At 38.8% G+C, this 21,208-nt stretch overlaps 2 protein-coding genes across 5 annotated transcripts in view; both read left to right on the forward strand.

Annotated features, from left to right (window-relative positions):
- The first annotated feature begins 794 nt into the window (after positions 1-794).
- On the forward strand, positions 795-7,208 carry cidea (cell death inducing DFFA like effector a). The gene is made up of 5 exons (XM_026329483.1): positions 795-892; positions 2,094-2,232; positions 2,329-2,481; positions 6,265-6,437; positions 7,106-7,208. Exons 1-5 carry the CDS (start codon positions 825-827, stop codon positions 7,206-7,208), a joined length of 636 nt encoding a protein of 211 aa, XP_026185268.1. The 5' UTR covers positions 795-824.
- Positions 7,209-13,550: 6,342 nt separating this feature from the next.
- The window catches only part of dipk1c (divergent protein kinase domain 1C), a 66,200-nt gene continuing 58,542 nt past the window's right edge, over positions 13,551-21,208 (forward strand). The window contains exons 1-3 of one of the 4 annotated variants that reach the window (XM_026329516.1): positions 13,551-13,863; positions 14,591-14,774; positions 16,752-18,353. In XM_026329516.1, coding sequence (XP_026185301.1) covers positions 18,132-18,353 — 222 coding nt within the window. In that variant the 5' untranslated portion in view covers positions 13,551-13,863; positions 14,591-14,774; positions 16,752-18,131. Of the gene's footprint in view, positions 14,775-16,751; positions 18,354-20,605; positions 20,663-21,208 lie in introns of those variants that run through there. The other 3 variants (XM_026329517.1, XM_026329515.1, XM_026329518.2) reach the window with 3 other exon arrangements.

Here is a 21,208-nt window from a genome sequence, read left to right on the forward strand (position 1 = left end):
CACCTGCATGGACATTGAACATGCTCAGTGGAGCACATTAATGTTGGAACACGAGAGGTATTAAAAAAAAATTAAAAACGTTGAAATGAAAAAAAAAAAACAAACACATTGACGCGGTCAATAGTTTTCTACCACGCCAGCTCAAGATCTTTTGCTGCGGCATTGGTATTGCTTTTTAAAAAACCAAAAATATATGCTCATGTTCTGCATACGAGTTCCCAGTTCCTCTGAGGAAAAATATGCAGAACGCGTCTTCTTCTCCATTGCCATGGTGAATCTTAGAGATAGAAATATCCATAATGAAAACAGAGTCTGTAACAGGTTTAAACAGGTTGAATTATTAATAATTATTAACTACATAAACACACACATTAACATAGTAATATGTTAAATGTAATAACTGCATCTTCAATCTACACTTACTATCACTATTTCTACTTTTATTACTTCTACCTGTATTTCATTTAATTCTTTTCGTCTTTTTCACATATGTACTCTTGTTGCTGTGACATGCACTGAAAGCCACTGGGCTGAGGTCAAATTCCTTCTGTGTAAATCGGATTCTGTAGATTTATCCTGTGTAACTTTCTCATAATGCTTCCATAGGTTAAAGGTCAGACATGCAGCCGTGGTGGAATAGTCCATTTGTAGGGGACAGGTGATTTCCTAGTATGTCTAATGGTGAAGTCCGCCTGATCCTGTTGGTTCTCACAGGCCGCCGGTGTTAAGAAAGCCTTTAAATGTAGTTTTTATGTTGCTGCTTTGTTGTTGTTGTTGTTAGTATTTCTGCTTATAAAATAAGTGATCGATTGATTGACCTCACAATGGTGCCACTGGTCACGGGGACCGGAGTGAAGTACGCCAAAACTCTGCTGCCGGAGACTCTGATGAGGTGGGTGAAGAAAAAAAAAAAACCTTGGTTAATTCCTGGTTATATATCAGTAAAAAGCGGCATTGTCGCACCTCCAGTGTTATTGTGATTTCCCGGATTGACTAGCCCACCTGTATGCCCAGGTGAATGGGCTCCGCGTAATTATTTAGATCCTTTATAAAAGCAAAAGTCCAATAAAGCAGTCCACGCTCCTTAAATAGCAATAGCAATACCACGAATGTAAAACTAGGCTGCTTGGTGCTGATATATACACAGAATGTGCTTGATTTCAATGCACAGAGTAAGTGGAAGATCCTCTCACAGCTGCAAATAATTCAAATAAATTGGGGATGGACACAGGGCTCCATGAAAATCTTGACAACAGGTATGAAATCTTTGGGGAAAAAAACTCCATTGCTTTAGTCTTGGAAAGTTTTACCTGCACATCCATCCATCTTCTATACCCGCTTTTTCCTGAAAGCCAGGGTCACGGGGATCTGCTGGAAGTCTATCCCAGCTCTCTCTCAGGTGAAAGGCAGGGGTCCACCCTGGACAGGTCAGTTTTACCTGCACAAGAAAATATATTTTTTGGCTTTACTGCATTTTTAGCAATGAAAAAACAAATTAGTTTATTTTACATTGTTACAAAAATAAATGTTTGAGACACTTTGTCAGACACTTCCATATATATATATATATATATATATATATATATATTTTTTTTTTAAACAGCCATAATAAAAATGTTAGTGCAAGTGAGGTGGATAATCTAAACATAATTGTACATTGAGGTGCAGCTAAGGTTTGGATATCAACAGAATAAGTACTGTATATAAAACATGACAAACAGTTTTACAGTAGATGTATTGCGAGAAGGTCCCTCAAATGACACAGACCCAAACTAACAATGGACTGGTTTAAAAACGTGACTCCTGCGGAGTCTGTGGCTGTGGTTCCTACTGTACATTAGTCCACATTTGGTCTAAGTGGGATGTTTATATAGACTACATACTGTATACTATATGAATAGACAGCAGTATGTGTTCATTGTAAATATGGGGCATATTCTTTGCATCAGTAAGGCTCATTGGTGTGTTTTTAATGGAACAGCAAAATAATATCATGCTTCAGAAGCATACACAATATTTGTAATGAGGAGATATTATTTAGTTCTGCAGCTGAATGAAAAATATAGTAATCAAATCTTTTATTAACTTGTTAGGTCTGTATCAGCAGCCTTTGCCACTATCTCTCAGCACATCATGCCTCGTGTTCAACATCGCTGTTTTAATGTCTGCACCCACAACCGGAGGATGCGCCAGGATCTGATGGCCTCCTCTCTGGAAGAGCTACTAGCGCAGGTGACGAAAGAAGGATATTGTCGCACTTACATTCATATTTAAGGAATGGTCCGATTTAATTTCTTCATGCGTTTTGTTCATGCGTTTGTGTCTCAGGCTGCGAGGATGTTCGTGTTGTCCTGCTGCTTACTGACTCTGGTCTTGGAGGAGGATGGGACTGTGGTGGACTCTGAGGAGTTCTTCCAGTCTCTGCCCAACAATACGGCCTTGATGGTGCTGCACAGAGGAGAGATGTGGACAAAGAAGAAGGTGAGTTAACTAAGAAAATGTGATTGGAAATAAATGGTTAGGATTGCATTTATTACTGCAGCTGAGCAGATTTTTTTTGTGTACATTTCTAAAATGAAACAGCAACAGAGAAATTTACTTGTTGCGTCAGCAGGGGAATGTGACTGAAAAGGTGGAAATTAAAATTAAATAAATGGGTGTGCAAACATAGTTCGGTATGTCACAGGTGCTACATTAAAAAACTGGACTGGAAAAGGTGTGTATCCACTAAACTGTAAATTCTTTATCAGTCAGATTAGTGGGAGTATATTTAAGGAAGCAAACAATGGTGTACAAGTAGACACATACGACACCATGAAACAGTTTGGGAGCAATTTCACCATCGATTAATCCAGAGGGAAGTACATATTTTAAAAATACATGAACAGGTGCATAAGTAGTAGTTAAGGTTTTTAACAGCAGTGGAGATGGAGGACTGTTGTGATCGCTTAGTTTTCAGGTTGGGCAGCCTCAGATGTCAAAGCTGATATTCACTGATCATTTGTTAGGATCAGGAATAGTCTGTGCTTTGTGGATAGACTGTGTTTTATAAAGTTTATAAAGTTACCAATTGGTCAGTTTATATATTTGACTCAGAGGATCAGGTTTCCAAATCATTAAAATTAAAACTTTAAAATCTTTTGTCCCGTTAATCTAAAAAGCCCTGAGTTTTCTGTATTTGTGCAAAGATACTTAATAATAGAGCAGACTAGTCACTGATGGGTTCTTTCTGAATTCAGTAACTATATCTTTAGGTTTTGTCATGTTAACTTAAAGAAAGGGCCTGTCACACAAGTTATAAACTCGTCTATAGTTAAATACATTTTTTAAATGATTTGGTAGCCCATTGACTAAAACGATGTTGTATTAATAGCAGAGGAAAAGTCAACAAATTGCTGCCACCTGTGTGTCTTTGGTCCTCCCAGGTGACAGTGGAAAAGATTGTGTGGCATCTTTTTAACCCTGAATGAAAACCACATGTGCTTCAATGAGTGCTTTACCTAGCTGGATATATTTTTAAATGATCACTTTAAAGAGAATTAATAACCAAGGTAGTCTACTTCATACTTGAACACCATATTACAGAGACAAATCTTGTATTTTTTTCTTGCATTATGTTTATCTGATAATTTTAGCTCCTTTTCAGAATTGGATGAATCAAACAAAATCCAGTCTAATCAAACGTTATTGATCCCTGGTGAGAAATTCCCAAGATACCCAAATTAGAAGTATATAAGGTAGTTATTAGCTACTATGCAGTATGGAAAGTACTTCACATTAGAAGTATATAAGGTAGTTATTAGCTACTCAGCAGTATGGAAAGTACTTCAAATTAGAAGTATATAAGGTAGTTATTAGCTACTATGCAGTATGGAAAGTACTTCACATTAGAAGTATATAAGGTAGTTATTAGCTACTCAGAAGTATGGAAAGTACTTCAAATTAGAAGTATATAAGGTAGTTAACATTAGCTCCACCTTTACCAGCTCCAACATTAAAGTGATGAACACAATAATGCATCAGTATTTATAATCCAATAATATCAGATACATTCATGTAAAATGTGCCGTTCCGCAGAAGGTGTACTTTTAGTTTTGATGCTTCAAGTACATTTTGATGCTGATACTTTTGCACTTTTATTTAAATTTGAATGCTGCTGTATTTTTACTTTTATTTTAGTGAAGGATCTGAGTACTTCTTCTGTACCCAGAAGAATTACACTACAGTATTCTGCAAGTTTTATACCAAAGTGAGGGTGCTTTAAAAAAATAGCCAAGGAGTTTAATCACCTAACTTTATGTACAGCAAACTCAAATATATGCTGTGAGCACTCTTTGCCTGTGATGGCAGAGAAATGTCTAAAGTGCTAAAAACTTTTGCATTGTATTGGAGGAGCAAACTAATGTGGTCTCAGAGAGAGCCAGTATCAGCATTTAGTTGTACTCCAACACACTAAATAATTATAAACCAATAATATCATATACAGTGGGTACGGAAAGTATTCAGACCCCTTTAAATGTTTCACTCTTTGTGTCATTGCAGCCATTTGCCAAAATCAAAAAAGTTCATTTTATTTCTCATTAATGTACACTCAGCACCCCATCTTGACAGAAAAAAACAGAAATGTAGACATTTTTGCAAATTTATTAAAAAAGAAAAACTGAAATATCACATGGTCATAAGTATTCAGACCCTTTGCAGTCACACTCATATTTAACTCACATGCTGTCCATTTCTTCTGATCCTCCTTGAGATGGTTCTGCTCCTTCATTGGAGTCCAGCTGTGTTTAATTAAACTGATTGGACTTGATTAGGAAAGGCACACACCTGTCTATATAAGACCTTACAGCTCACAGTGCATGTCAGAGCAAATGAGAATCATGAGGTCGAAGGAACTGCCCAAGGAGCTCAGAGACAGAATTGTGGCAAGGCACAGATCTGGCCAAGGTTACAAAAGAATTTCTGCAGCACTCAAGGTTCCTAAGAGCACAGTGGCCTCCATAATCCTCAAATGGAAAAAGTTTGGGACGACCAGAACTCTTCCTAGACCTGGCCGTCCAGCCAAACTGAGCAATCGTGGGAGAAGAGCCTTGGTGAGAGAGGTAAAGAAGAACCCAAAGATCACTGTGGCTGAGCTCCAGAGATGCAGTAGGGAGATGGGAGAAAGTTCCACAAAGTCAACTATCACTGCAGCCCTCCACCAGTCGGGGCTTTATGGCAGAGGGGCCCGACGGAAGCATCTCCTCAGTGCAAGACACATGAAAGCCTGCATAGAGTTTGCCAAAAAACACATGAAGGACTCCCAGACTATGAGAAATAAGATTCTCTGGTCTGATGAGACCAAGATTGAACTTTTTGGCGTTAATTCTAAGCAGTATGTGTGGAGAAAACCAGGCACTGCTCATCACCTGCCCAATACAATCCCTACAGTGAAACATGGTGGTGGGAGCATCATGTTGTGGGGGTGTTTTTCAGCTGCAGGGACAGGACGACTGGTTGCAATTGAAGGAAAGATGAATGCGGCCAAGTACAGAGATATCCTGGAAGAAAACCTCTTCCAGAGTGCTCAGGACCTCAGACTGGGCCGAAGGTTCACCTTTCAACAGGACAGTGACCCTAAGCACACAGCTAAAATAACAAAGGAGTGGCTTCGGAACAACTCTGTGACCGTTCTTGACTGGCCCAGCCAGAGCCCTGACCTAAACCCAATTGAGCATCTCTGGAGAGACCTGAAAATGGCTGTCCACCAACGTTCACCATCCAACCTGACAGAACTGGAGAGGATCTGCAAGGAAGAATGGCAGAGGATCCCCAAATCCAGGTGTGAAAAACTTGTTGCATCATTCCCAAGAAGACTCATGGCTGTACTAGCTCCAAAAGGTGCTTCTACTCAATACTGAGCACAGGGTCTGAATACTTATGACCATGTGATATTTCAGTGTTTCTTTTTTAATAAATTTGCAAAAATTTCTACATTTCTGTTTTTTTCTGTCAAGATGGGGTGCTGAGTGTACATTAATGAGAAATAACATGAACTTTTTGATTTTGGCAAATGGCTGCAATGACACAAAGAGTGAAAAATTTAAAGGGGTCTGAATACTTTCCGTACCCACTGTACATTATGCTGATACCCTTGCACTTGTGTAACATTTTGAATGAGGGCTTTTTACTTGTTTCACTGTTTTAGTTACACGTTTACTGCAGCAAATACTCTTAGTACTTCTGTCACCACTGATCACATCCAGGTTTTGTTGTGTGTTTCAGGTCTTCCCCAACTGCTGTCAGCCAACCAGGAGTATTATTGCTAAACTGGCATTTGATCTGTACAAACTGCACCCTAAAGATTTTCTGTGCAGCTTTGGCATTGAGGCTTCTCTGTATGAGATGTATAAACTCTCCTACGACTTCAAATGCACCAAGATGAAACACATCCTTAAGTGAGTCAACCTCTACCTAGGCAAAAGTCTGAACTGACAAAACAGACTCACCAAAATCTCAGTTTCTGTTCTGGAACTATATCAGACATTCATCTTCTGCAGATGAAAATGTGCATTTAATTAACTGTATGTTCAGATTTCTCTGATAATGACTCAACAAGTCTACATTCTTAGTTTTTGAAAGCATATAATGCTGTAATAAATAAGGTGGGACACAAATTAAGGGACAGGTTGAGGCCTAGGGCTGATTATTGGTGCAGATTGAAATTTGAACTGTTTGTGGTGCAGTGTGTAAACTGAAAGATTTAGCATCTATCCCTTTTAAAACGAAACATGATTACCCGTGTAGCTACAGTTTGGTTTGTCCATTCGGGGCTACTCTAGAGACATGGCAGTGCAACATGGCTGCCTCTGTGAAATGAGACCTGCTCCCGATGTGGATTTAAAAGGCTTATTCTGAGATTAAGAAAATGGAACAGCTGGTATCTTCTGTTGATTACACACTGACAACATATTGATGAATACTATATCCCATTTCTGCTAATAGATCACTCTAAATAACAGTTGACGGCTGAAATGTTGGACCTAGAGATGCATGTTTAAGCATTCATAAATATTTTATCAGTTACTATGTCTATGTCTACTATGTCTTTGTTTCTTCTTGTCAGACTGATGCTGTGCTGCCTCACCTCCTTGGTCAGACAGGCAGGACAGCTACTGATCTACTCGTCCTCATCGTTACTGCAACTCATTGGAGAGGACGACTGCTAGTATAGTTTGTGTAAATCTTAAACCACTCAAACATTGCTTCACCAAGATGAGCCTGAATGTAAAAACAGCCTCCAGCAAATAGAAAAAAATGTTTGTGATCAAAAATTAAATGACTCTGGACTTAGTTTTCGTGATTAGCATTCTGATCTGAATGCTTAGTATGTTTTAACTTTTTTTTTTTTTTTCAGATTTTGTGATGTGTAAGGTTGGAACAGAGTTTTATGAAAAGCTGACTGTAAATGAAATATGTTAATAAATACTGGTTCTCATTAGGAAATCAAACAAAAAGGTAGTAAATTGCGTAATTATTGCTGTTTTACATTTTACTTTTTTTTTCTTTGCTGAAATTTGTATTTGGCCAGAGAAGATGACGTGTAACTGCAACTTGTAAATTCCTGTTACACGTGAACTGATACTGACCCCATGCTTTATCTCAGCAGACAGCAGGGAAGCAGAAGAAATCCCTGCAGGTGGTGCTTCTCGTTTATCTGTGTAGACATTGTTACGTTGTGCTGTGTAGTCCTTCATTTTGTGTATGAATGTTCAGGTGAAATCCATTTTTACTGAACACTGGACAAATGCCTGTATTTGAATAGAATGAGGAGGAAATTGGTTTAAGATGCCCCATCCACACAGAGCAAGAAGGAGAAAGCATAAGCCCTGTACCCCTTCTGTTATTTTAGGAAATATGAGATCCCTGGTGAATAAAATGGACAAGCTGACCCAGCAGGAATATTGGGAATGGAGCATTAATTTTATGTGCTTTTTTTGAGACATGGCTACAGGAACATTTCCAAGAGTCAGTGTGGATGTTGTGGAGGAATACAAATACTTAGTGGTGTACTTGGACTGGACTAGGCCAAAAACAGATTACAGACTACCTTTACAGGAAGGGCCAGAGCAGACACTTTATCCTGAGACGGCTGAGGTCCTTCAACATCTGCCGGATGATGCTGTTTGGAGTCTGTGGTAGCCAGTGCCATTTTCTAAATTACTATCTGTCGATACCTTGTCTGTAGCCGAAATATGTATATGTCTACACTGTAAAGTATTTTCTGTATTATTTCGTGTGTTTTAAAGATGTGAATTTATTTCATTTCTATTTTTGTTATTGTATTTTATTTTTTACCTTTTGTTTTTTTCCTTTTTACTATGACTTACAGTGGGTACGGAAAGTATTCAGACCCCTTTAAATTTTTCACTCTTTGTGTCATTGCAGCCATTTGCCAAAATCAAAAAAGTTCATGTTATTTCTCATTAATGTACACTCAGCACCCCATCTTGACAGAAAAAAACAGAAATGTAGAAATTTTTGCAAATTTATTAAAAAAGAAAAACTGAAATATCACATGGTCATAAGTATTCAGACCCTGTGCTCAGTATTGAGTAGAAGCACCCTTTTGAGCTAGTACAGCCATGAGTCTTCTTGGGAATGATGCCACAAGTTTTTCACACCTGGATTTGGGGATCCTCTGCCATTCTTCCTTGCAGATCCTCTCCAGTTCTGTCAGGTTGGATGGTGAACGTTGGTGGACAGCCATTTTCAGGTCTCTCCAGAGATGCTCAATTGGGTTTAGGTCAGGACTCTGGCTGGGCCAGTCAAGAACGGTCACAGAGTTGTTCCGAAGCCACTCCTTTGTTATTTTAGCTGTGTGCTTAGGGTCATTGTCCTGTTGAAAGGTGAACCTTCGGCCCAGTCTGAGGTCCTGAGCACTCTGGAAGAGGTTTTCTTCCAGGATATCTCTGTACTTGGCCGCATTCATCTTTCCTTCAATTGCAACCAGTCGTCCTGTCCCTGCAGCTGAAAAACACCCCCACAACATGATGCTCCCACCACCATGTTTCACTGTAGGGATTGTATTGGGCAGGTGATGAGCAGTGCCTGGTTTTCTTCACACATACCGCTTAGAATTAACGCCAAAAAGTTCAATCTTGGTCTCATCAGACCAGAGAATCTTATTTCTCATGGTCTGGGAGTCCTTCCTGTGTTTTTTGGCAAACTCTATGCAGGCTTTCATGTGTCTTGCACTGAGGAGAAGCTTCCGTCGGGCCCCTCTGCCATAAAGCCCCGACTGGTGGAGGGCTGCAGTGATAGTTGACTTTGTGGAACTTTCTCCCATCTCCCTACTGCATCTCTGGAGCTCAGCCACAGTGATCTTTGGGTTCTTCTTTACCTCTCTCACCAAGGCTCTTCTCCCACGATTGCTCAGTTTGGCTGGACGGCCAGGTCTAGGAAGAGTTCTGGTCGTCCCAAACTTTTTCCATTTGAGGATTATGGAGGCCACTGTGCTCTTAGGAACCTTGAGTGCTGCAGAAATTCTTTTGTAACCTTGGCCAGATCTGTGCCTTGCCACAATTCTGTCTCTGAGCTCCTTGGGCAGTTCCTTCGACCTCATGATTCTCATTTGCTCTGACATGCACTGTGAGCTGTAAGGTCTTATATAGACAGGTGTGTGCCTTTCCTAATCAATCCAATCAGTTTAATTAAACACAGCTGGACTCCAATGAAGGAGCAGAACCATCTCAAGGAGGATCAGAAGAAATGGACAGCATGTGAGTTAAATATGAGTGTCACTGCAAAGGGTCTGAATACTTATGACCATGTGATATTTCAGTTTTTCTATTTTAATAAATTTGCAAAAATTTCTACATTTCTGTTTTTTTCTGTCAAGATGGGGTGCTGAGTGTATATTAATGAGAAATAAAATGAACTTTTTTGATTTTGGCAAATGGCTGCAATGACACAAAGAGTGAAAAATTTAAAGGGGTCTGAATACTTTCCGTACCCACTGTATATGATGTAGTATGGAGCATGGTAACACAACAAGCCCCTAGGAGGTGCTGCAACACAGTGCTCTGACTGCTGTGATTTTAAAAGCCTGACCTGACAAGCATTATTTACCAGTATCTGGGCTCTGCATAAATCCACTCTGATGCATTCAGGCAGTGTTTCAAGGGCAGCTGCCTGAGGTTAAGTATGTGTGTGCAAATGCATGCGTGTACTCCAAGGACTAATTCCCACCTGGCTAAAGTAACTTGAAGAGCTCATACTTTTTTTTTCTCTCCTGCAAACAAATTCATCTTAAACAGCTTCAGGAGACTTGAAGGTGAAAAGCTCTAAGACAAATGCTAAGACAGCAACTTTTGACTGTGTGTCTTAGGCATAATTAACGTACCTGTGAGATAAGCAGCCTCCCCTAATGTTTGACCCCAGATAATTGGCTGCTCTTAACAAGGAGTTTGTGATAAGTGGTTGGCTGTAACTCAGTGGCTCAGATGAGTGGATAATGTTAACAAGAACACTGCTCTGTGATGGACTGCCAAAGCACCGTGGAGACGAGCTCGCTGCATGCCAGGTGGTTTAATTGGCAATTATAGGGACAAAAGACACTCTGCTCAGAGAGTTTGAATATTCAGAGAGGCCATCTGGTTGGGTCTCAGCTGCTAGTTTGTTCTAGAAAGTTGACTGGAAATTGTGCTGCTGGACATGTCTTGAACAGTTTCAGTCTGCTTCAGTTGCTGTATCACTGCAGGTTTTCTGTCTCAGTCAACATTCAGGTTTCTACATTGAAGCCTCTCATACATGTTTTGTCTACATTGAACATCCCATGAACCACTTAGCTCTAGAGCTTCATGACCTTTTCTTTTTTTTTCTTTTAACATCCACCTTAACTTACATGTGTTGTTTGGATCACACTACTGTAATGTTCTTTGTGTATCGTAGCCTCCTTGTTGGGTCACATCCTTGAGATCCAGTTTGAATTGCACATGTATGATCTTCTTTAAGCTTCCGGATATAAGTGCATATTACTTAGTATGTGCAATGTGTTTGAGGTTGAATAATGTATGTAGAGTTTAAGATCATGTGATCTAGGCTCTTTATATAACTGGTTTTGTAATCTTGGGATTTGTAACTGGAGAAAGGCCATAAAAATCTCATATTTGAATAAATGACTATTTTATGTGACTATGTTTTTTTTGTTGAATTTCATTTTCCTAATTATATTCACCAGAGTTCAGGACCATAATACAAACAATAATGAATGCGCTCATACAAGGAATATGATACCTGCAACTTTGTGACAGAAGCTTTCCACATCCTTTTCTCATACACACAAGATTTGCAACATACACAGCAGTTGTCTGCTGTTGCTGAACACAAAATAATGAATCCAAGGTCCACCATCACAGGTACTCGACCAGATGGAAACATTGGTTCTCCCGCCTTGTTTGCTTTGCTTATTACAGACAGACCAGTTGAGCTGCATTCAGAAGATCATGAATTAATTCTTTTTCTCCTTGTGCGAAAAAAACTTTCCATTGAAAATTAAAGCTTGGACTGAATTGGTTTTTCCTCTACTGTGCTTATAGATTTGTGGTTGAATTTATTGTAGTAACAAAATTTGTTGAAGAGCCTGTAAAACAACCCTCAGTTTTAATGAAATCAAGGTTCATGAGGAATTCTGGGGAATTCATCAGGTCACATTGAAGTGGGTCCTGAATTTCCCTTGTAGGTTTATTCACTGAACAAGGCTGTTAGACGTGGGTGGAAGGTCTGTGATGTGAATTCTTCCTATTGCAGAGATTGGACTGAATTTATCCAGTTATTGACTAAACCACTGGAGCAAGTTCATTAAGTTAACTCTGTCACCACCACATTGTTAACTTTCTGTTACCTGAATCCTTGTGACAGCAGCTGCCTGAGTAAAGTAACAGCAGAAATAACACAGTGTAAAACACTCTGTTACAAGTAAAAGTCCTGCATTCAAATTGATATTGAAGTAAAAGTACAAAATCTACTTGAAGTACTCAAAGTTAAAGTAGCCATTCTGCAGAATGGTACATTTCACAATAATGTATCTGATATTATTGGATTATAAATATTGATGCAGGCAGCATGGTGGATTTTCTGTCAGAGACACATTTACCAAGGCCAAGAACTGATATAGTTACGCTGTTTGGGTTGGTCATCTTACACAAACATAAAAACAAACAACCATTTGCTTTTGATCCTGTATTTCTACCCTTTTTAAATAATTATTACATATCATGGGGTATTTACTGTTTCAAGCTGAAGGCACGGAGAGTTGGTCAAGAACAAAAACACGTGTACACAACACATGAAAGAAAATATCACATAGTACCTGCTGGATGTGGAACTACAAAAACACATTTCCACAAACAGCTTCATTTAGAGTTGACATTGTGTTCAGTGCAGCCCCTGTTTATTTAACTCAAACTTCATGGAGTTTACTTTGTTTTATCCAAGAAAAATTAGTATTCAGTACTAATCACTTGGTATCATGAGTTTAAAACTTCCTGATTTTAAATCTTTATGATTATATAACTTATTTTCATGAAAATCCAGCACTCATGACATGTGAATGTGTACTCCACATTATTTTAATTTGGTTTCATCCACTTCCATAATATTCATTATTTCTTGCTCAAAGATAATATAATATTAGATAGTTTTAAAAATATTTTCTATGTTATATTTGAAGTACACGAACACAAAACAGAGGGGATCTCTAATTTTTTTTTTACCAGCACCTAAATGCAACATGCATTTTTTTGAAAAATGTCCAAGCGTTGATGGGCACAACAAAGCCAATCCAAAAGACGTTATTCACGCAGCATGCTGTACTCTGTAAGATTACAGACAAAACAAAACAAATATGTTTATATAACGCTTATGCTGAAATAAATTTCTTGCCCTCGATTTTTAAAAGTTATTTCTGTTGTTTCAAACGTCAGAGGGATTTTAAGAAGAGTTTCTTACTTCTGAACAAAAACCTGAAGTTCCAGTTTCTCTTCAGATGAGTTGATAATTTGCAAGAGGTGTGTCTGTCAGCTTATTATTGAACCGTTCTGCCCCCTACTGGTCACAAATCTATAAATGCAGCTTTAATTATTGTATTAATCACAGTAATTATCAGTCTGCAGTGTGCTCCTACACAAGAGAACATGACACATACTGTTAATATTAAAAATAAACTCCTCAAAACTGTTTACCCCTGAAGACATCATGCTCCACACTGAACAGCCTCCACAGTGGGTGCCCTTTCTTTATGTTTGCAGAACTTTATTGGCATTTTTACAAAGAGGCAATTACCAACTTGCCTTGGGTCTCTGGGCTGTTTTTATTGGAGTGGTTGCCATGTGTGGCAAGGAGTGAGGGGGGAGAGGTGGAAGGAAGCAAGCAGAGAAGGAAGAAACGGAAAGTGAGATAAAAAGGGGGAGAGCTTTTAATTTGGCAGGCTCAGTGAAGCTCTGAGTGGGGACTGAACCTCAGCGGAGACATGCTGCTGTGGAAACGGGGTAAAAAGAGGGGAAGGGTGGTAAAAAGAGGCGGGGGAAGGAGTGAGAGAGGTACAGTAGCATGGAAATAGAAAAGAGGGATGAGAAGAGGTTGAAGGGGAGGAGAGAGGGGTGACTCTCTTCAGTTTGAGAGGAGGGACGCCGGAGGAGCCGCCTCAGTTCCCCCTGAGGACAAACACAAACGCAGGAAAGAAAGAGAAAGGGAAAAGCAGCCGACGGAGGGGAGGAAGGGACAGAACAGGAGCTGAACGAAGAAGCTTTAGTGCGACACACGGTCAGAGCGGCGGTGTGAGGAGAAACCAGCTGAAACACCAGATGTCTGCCTCAGCAACCGGTACTGCCTGCCAGTCCTGAATCAGGGTTTACTCGAGGTTTTGACAGCCGGATCGGCTCCGGGTGGACAAGTCCTGTCCCCAGGAGCATCTTTATGGACAGAGACCTGCTCCTCCAGCTGCTGTCAGTGGCATATTGGATAGGTTTGGAGTTTTTTGTAATCCAACCCGGGATGTGACAGCTACACAGTATGATGATTTATTTGTAGAACTTTACACCTGGGGACAATCCGGTAAATTTGTAATTTCACAGGGTTAAAATCCTGAGTTCTTTCTGGAAACCAAAAGAAATTCCTAGTTATCAGATTACACCCACTTCCCCCAGCGGATATAAAAACCTTCAGTGGACTTTGCACATAATATGCAAACAATCTTTTGAATGATTTTAGTAGAATCAAAAGTCTTGACATATTCCCAGTTTGTCACCTCAAAGCAAAATTAATTAGAACGAGTTTGCCCAAAAAATCTTCATGAAATCTTGTGCAATAAAGAAAGAACTGAAATCTCTCTGCACGTTGCTGCTAATAATTCCTGTCACTCAGGAGCTGCTGCAGAGTCACATCCTAGCTTCACACTTTGGATGATCTATTCAAATGCAAATGCAGTTTGGGTGATTTGTGTAAATGTTGACATCTGGACCTTGTGGAGAAAATAAGGCACTGGATTAATCTTGTTTTGAGCTGAATGACTTTTTTTTCACAACATTAAGGATTTTTTTGGGCTGTGAAGAACAGCTCAGTTTCTCTTTTTCTTCAGGACCTGCTGTAGAGGAAGAAAGAAGCAGTTCATGAACTTTGCATACAACCTTGCTAAAAGTCTGAGTTAATCCTGGTTTTGGAGTTTTTATTTATCAAGGCATTTGGATTTCAGGAGCTGAGAAACAGCTTGTGAACTAACTAAAATCAACTGAGTGGTAAGTAACAAACCTTTATACATGTTTATTTTTGTGCATGTATTACTAATTCACAGGCAAATCAAGTTCAATGCTCTTTAACCATACCCTTGAAATTACTAGACTTGAACCATCTCTATTTTCTTACATTAGGGTAAAACTGTGGTCTTGGTTGCTGAGGAAATCTGACACTTGGGGTTTTGATATTTTTTCAGAAGCAGGTCGAAGACTTTAACAGACCACTGACAGACCTGTAGGAGACTGAATTACAAAACCTGTGGTTTAATATTTGCTTTTCATTGAGAACATAAGTTTAACCCATTGGACAGGGATCTCTGTGGTGTCCCATGAGACTCCTGTAAAGAATACTGTCTGTTAAATCATTTCCTGTAACTGGTACAGTCCTGTGGGTGCTCAGCAAACCTTTGCAGACCTCTTTTACATTGTGGCTCAGTCTCTGCTGTAATTCAAGAACCTTGACATCTGTCTCCTGTAAATTTGTAAGAATGTAAAGGTGACACTGAAGAGGTAAGGGTGCAGGATTTGGGTCCAGCTGGGGCAGCACAGAGTGGCTTTAGAGGCCACTTAACAGACCCTGAGAAACAAACTGCCTGGTGATTTTCTCAGTTTGGAGGAGATCTTGAGGGTTACTTCTAGATTTTGGAGTTTGGCACCTTTTGTATCTGGCCCATTTATTATTACATCTACAGTTTAATTAAGACATTTATCCTGAGGATTTTCTGCAGATGGACAGTAAGTAGAGATTTGTAATCACTGCAGTTTCATGCATTGTTTCATTTTGTCCTTGCTTTTGCACAAACTACACAATTTCTATTGAAGATGGAAACAAATTGCAAGATTGCCCCTGGTTTCTAATACCGTACATTCGGACACACATAGACTGCGCACACCTTTAGGATCAAACCTATAAGATTATATTAATAGTAACTAATATCTGGCCTTATCTTCAGGGAACAGTTTGGAGAACAGCTGCAGCAGCTGTTGCATCTCTGCCACCCACATTCCTATCAACAAGAAACAAATGCTGATATTTTAAGAAGCAGGTGATGATAGACATTCTCCTGTTGCTTTCTTTCTTTTGTTTTTCTTTATTTGGTGAGTTACATTACTGTATCAGGATCTCGGAGGACTCCCTGTGCATTGGACGACAGTGCTCTGTGATCTAATCCATTATGGCAAGGTCTGCTGACGTTTGGCATGTATCAGTATTTTTCCAGTGTGGAAGTTACGCTAAAAAGTTTCAACACACTGTCACATTCAATTCAGTGGGAAACTGCATCCAAACCTTTGACTCAGAGTGTATGTTACTTTCTCACTTTAGAGTTTGATCAGTGAGGAAATTCAATCATATAAGGAAACTGACAGCTAAATAATTGGATGACAGAAAGTATTTAAAGCTGATGCAGGAAAGAAAACAGGCCTGAAAGACACCAGACTCTTCCACAATGATAGAGACTTTTAAAATTGTAGGTTTTTTTCCCCCTTTAACCATTTAGAAAATAAACAAAATCAGACAATTGACTGACACGTTTTCTTTTAAAATCTACACACTTTAATCCCACTTTGAGGAACCCTTGACTGACTGTTCAAAAGGAAGAGATAATTAACTTTTTCAACAAGAACATCAGAGGAAGAAACCTGACAGCTTTCAGAGCTGCGCTCCTTTACTGGACCCTTCATGACCTTTGGACAGAACATAATTGTTTGGTTTAGTTTAACACCCACAAAACTGAAAATCCAAATTTTCTATGGACAAGTCAGTCATTAAGATATTATAGCTTATTGGATGGTTGATAGAATCCACGTCGTTTGATAAACTTTAAATCTGATGTTAAAAATTTAGAGTTCAAAAAGTTTAAGAAAGCAAGACTTCATCAAAGGTTATTTGAAAGCTGAACTGTAGATTCTTTTTTAGAGCAAAAGGCTGAAAGTCTGTACTGATCTGAAGCACTGAACCTCTCTTTTCTCTCCTCGCAGATCTTTGTCAAACGAAGAAGGACTTTTTCAACTGTTCAGCACTTCATTTTTCAAAAATTAAAGTAATAAAAAACTCCTCTGCTGATACCAACAAACAATTTTTCTGACATCAAGGAAATGTTTCTGCATCTAATTTTCATTGTAGACGTTGACCAAGGACCGTGTCTCTAGAATTAAGCATATTTTTTTTATCATTGCAGAGCTCTCTTTTTAAAGGGTGCTTTAGTTCTTGTTTCCACGTCTCTTTTTCCAGTGTGAGGACTTTCTTCTGTTCAATGTTTTGAAATTTGGAATTTTTTTTTCTGTCTGGCTTTGACAACGGGCGACCACAGAAACATCAGATGCCACAAGAAGGCAATGTGAGGACAACATTGCAAGGATCTGCAGGGACAAAGAGCTGTGTATATGTGTGCACACCGCAGATCATGTTAAAGTGCAGGAGTGAGCATACAGACTTGTAGAAAAAAGTTAGAAGTTGTATGCATGCTCATGTTTCCTTCACTGTGTTTGCAGCCAGTTGTGCATTTGAATATGCGTGTCTGTGTGTCCAGATGCCACACTGCACTGCAGACAGCTCCAGACACCCAGATCACACAGTTTGAGTATGACTTGGCTTTTTTCTGAGTTATTTCCTATTGCTCAACATTTGTTTACTTGCTGCAAGGAAAATATGACTGTAAATTAACAGTCACACTCAAAGACGAAGTCGGAGCATGAACAGACAAAATTTCCAAGTATTTCTCATGGAAACACTGCAGAACCAAGCTGGAGGTTGGACCAGTTGACTATCAGGGTCTGGAATGTGTTGGTCTTATTGAATGATTACAGACTGCACTTGTCTTCAGACTTAGATTATCTGCAGATTTTTATCCTAAACTATTTGGATTTCTGTTTTTTGAAGCCATAGACACTAGTGATGTCATTTTGTCCAATGAAATGAATGTAAACAAAAAAGGCCCTGCTGGATGGATTGATATTTTTCATTTAAGTCAAATGTTTGGATCTTGAATCTCCTGATCTCCTCCCTGGAATAGCAAGATATGCTGATGATACAATGTATTACATTTAACACAGACTTACTCCACTGTTTTTTAAAAAACAATATTCATGAACAAAGTAATAATCATAGACTAATATGATCTCATGACACTTTATTAACCCCTTTAAATAACTTCACATTTTCAAACTAATTTATACAGTTTTTGAGGCTGTAACGTTTACGTAGTTATGCAAAAACCTTTTAAGAATTTAAGCCCTGCGGTTTTTGTTTTCTAGTTTGACCACTTTTTACCAGACTCTTTTTTTACCAAAAACTACTGAGAAGACGTGGGACACCTTTTGGCTTAGAAGGATTTTGTGTGGACAGCATTCACCACTGCAATGCTTTCTGGAGGACTGGTATCGGGTGGTGGGGGTCGAGGACGTAGGCCGTGCCTACTCCGGTGGCTGGGCCTTAGACGGTGGTCCCGGCGGGGGACCCTGGTGTTCGCTCTGCTCTGGTTTGGATCCTGGTTGTTCCTGAATGGCCTGGTTCTAGTCCACAGGAGCATCATGTCAGATTACTGCACAGATGACAAGAGCAAACGGATCCTGCAGAGACTGGTGAGTCAGACAATCAACTAATCATTATGAGTAAAAAATGATTCTGGTTTTTGATCGCTTGGGTAGAGAAGAGTAAATTAAGAAATGAAGGGCAATACACTACATTCAATTTGCCCACAAATTTCAGTGGGGTTAGTGGAGTTTCATTATTTTTATTATTTGGTGCTCTAAATTAGATTTTTTTTTACCAATGTTTGAAGTCTGCCTAATTAATTAATGAGTTTTGTGTGTGTTGTGGAAGTGAGTGGATCAGTGTTTAGTTCAGAGGTAATAGCTGTTATGCAGCTCAGTTTGTGATGTGCAAACCTTTAACCACATTTTTTTGGCTTGAATCTTGTGTTGTTGTGTAGTAAGAACTGTCTATGTTTCCACCTTTAATTTGGTGCATAGTCAGTTGTCTGATGGTCAGTGTCAACATATTATCCTGAAATTAATGTTTGCTGTTCTTCTGCTTTAACCAGATCAATGATGTTTTCTGTCACCACATCTTAGTTTGATTCATCAGAACTGTGGGTTTTTAGAAACGTCATTTAAAAAAGTTGCTATCACAGGTTTAGCAGAAAATCAATGTCATTTTCTTATGAGTTTGTTTTTCTTTCAGAAGAATGAAAGAAAGTATTCATACCAAAGTATCAATACTAACAATAGCCTTGTCTTTGAAAATACTCAATATAGCACTGAAATGAAAAACAAATATATATCTGAGACCGCTCACAGTAGATCAGTTTTTGGACACATTATTATTATCATGATATCAGATATCAGTTTTCTGATGTCAGAGTGACATTGAATGCATTGATGACTAAAGAAAATAAGATTTTCATTGTGAAAGATTATTCAAGGTTTAAGGTAACTGATTATTTGGAAGGAAGGAAATTATTCTGCTATACAGAGCTGTCCTCTCCTGAGTGTTAGTCTTTCTTGAAAATATTTATATGTTGGAGGACAAACAGTGGTTCTCATTGAATGTCTGTGATTCTAGCGGAGACTTATTAGTAAGACAGTTACAGCAAATAGACAGGCAAGTGGAGATAAACAGCCAGATGTCAATATCTCTTAATTGCTTTGCTGTCTTATCCACTGCAGCATCTACTGGTGCACTATGGGTAAACACTGATAACAAGATGCTGTATTTTCTTCCTCTTGCTCCTCCCAAAGTCTACTCATTTTTTAAGTAATTCCTACAGCTCTTACATTTGTCTACATTTCAAGCTTATTACTCCTCTCTGACTCTCATATTTTTTTTATTTCCTGTATTCCTTTTCATCTGTCCTTCCCTTTTGTCTAATTTCTATTTTTGTACATTTTGACCATTTCTGTGCATTTTTCTCCTCTCCTCTGATCTCCAGTTTGCTTATTCAACCTATCACTATTTTCCTTGTTTTCCTGGTACACTGTGTATATTTATCCTTGATTTAAGTTTTAGTTCACATGCAATTTCTCTCACAATATTAGCATCATTTATGTAAAATGCTTAAACACCTCCTGTTTTTATATTTTCCCAACAAAGACCTCTAACAGCTGTATGGTTTATGACTATGATTGTGAGGAACAAACATAAAAGTGGGTTGATGTTGATTCGCAAACTTCATTTGCAGCCATTGTTGTTGATCTAAGGAGCTACTGTTTTCTAACCATCAGTAAATAGCTGTTGCTTTTAACTGGGACCACTTTCTCACATCCCAATCAACTAGTTTTTACATCTTAACCAAATCTTATTCACAAAGGTGGCATGGCAAAGCTTTGGAAAACACTAATGAATCATGACGTCCTATATATCAGAATAGAGAGAGATCACTCTTGTTGGAAAGGCAATGACAAATAAGCTTGTTTGTTTACATTAGGGGATGCTGATTTCAGTCAGCAAACCATCATAGAAATTATCATATAAATTAATTACTGGCCAGACTGAACTTCTCACCTCCCTCAGTGACACACCAGCCTCATCACAGTATTGTATTAACATTACAACCTCTGTAAATAGTGAATTGTATGAGTCAACAGATGATCTTCTGTGTTTGTAAATTAAAAATTGGATTTGCTGTTGACCCAAAAGGTAAATAAACCTATTGTAGACATGTAATACTAAATTCAGACTTTAATTATAATCCTGACGCTAAGTGTGTTTTCAGTCTTTGTTGTTTTTTGTGATATACAGTGATCGCCAGTGACACATAACACATACGTTTACTGTAGAACTAGAGCTACATCCTGGTGACTTTTAATGTTATTATATTATTATTTCTACACAGCGACGACTGTGGTGAACTGTGGTGAAGAGATAATCTGTAATCTACCAACTCTGCTAGGTGACTGTCACTCTGTGAGTCTTCCTTCAACTTCTTTAATGTTGTCTTCACTAACAGATCCTGTGGCATCTGAAACATGTAGGAGCTGAAACACAAGCTGAAAAATCACAATTCCTGAGGTATCCCACCACTGCTGTAGCCTAATGCACAGTTACATTTTTGAGGAGGTGGTTTTGACATCGCCTTAGATGCTATGCATGTAGCCACTATACAGTGGGTACGGAAAGTATTCAGACCCCTTTAAATTTTTCACTCTTTGTGTCATTGCAGCCATTTGCCAAAATCAAAAAAGTTCATTTTATTTCTCATTAATGTACACTCAGCACCCCATCTTGACAGAAAAAAACAGAAATGTAGAAATTTTTGCAAATTTATTAAAAAAGAAAAACTGAAATATCACATGGTCATAAGTATTCAGACCCTGTGCTCAGTATTGAGTAGAAGCACCCTTTTGAGCTAGTACAGCCATGAGTCTTCTTGGGAATGATGCAACAAGTTTTTCACACCTGGATTTGGGGATCCTCTGCCATTCTTCCTTGCAGATCC

The sequence above is a fragment of the Mastacembelus armatus genome, unplaced genomic scaffold, assembly GCF_900324485.2.
Source record: "Mastacembelus armatus unplaced genomic scaffold, fMasArm1.2, whole genome shotgun sequence".
Lineage (NCBI taxonomy): Eukaryota > Metazoa > Chordata > Actinopteri > Synbranchiformes > Mastacembelidae > Mastacembelus > Mastacembelus armatus.

Excerpts from the sequence above, each read along its gene's own strand:
- cidea (XM_026329483.1), top strand. The coding sequence starts at position 825 with ATGGTGCCACTGGTCACGGGGACCGGAGTGAAGTACGCCAAAACTCTG. Across the intron at positions 893-2,093 it reads CTGCCGGAGACTCTGATGAG|GTCTGTATCAGCAGCCTTTG; the intron begins GTGGGTGAAGAA and ends TTAACTTGTTAG. Across the intron at positions 6,438-7,105 it reads AAGATGAAACACATCCTTAA|ACTGATGCTGTGCTGCCTCA; the intron begins GTGAGTCAACCT and ends TCTTCTTGTCAG.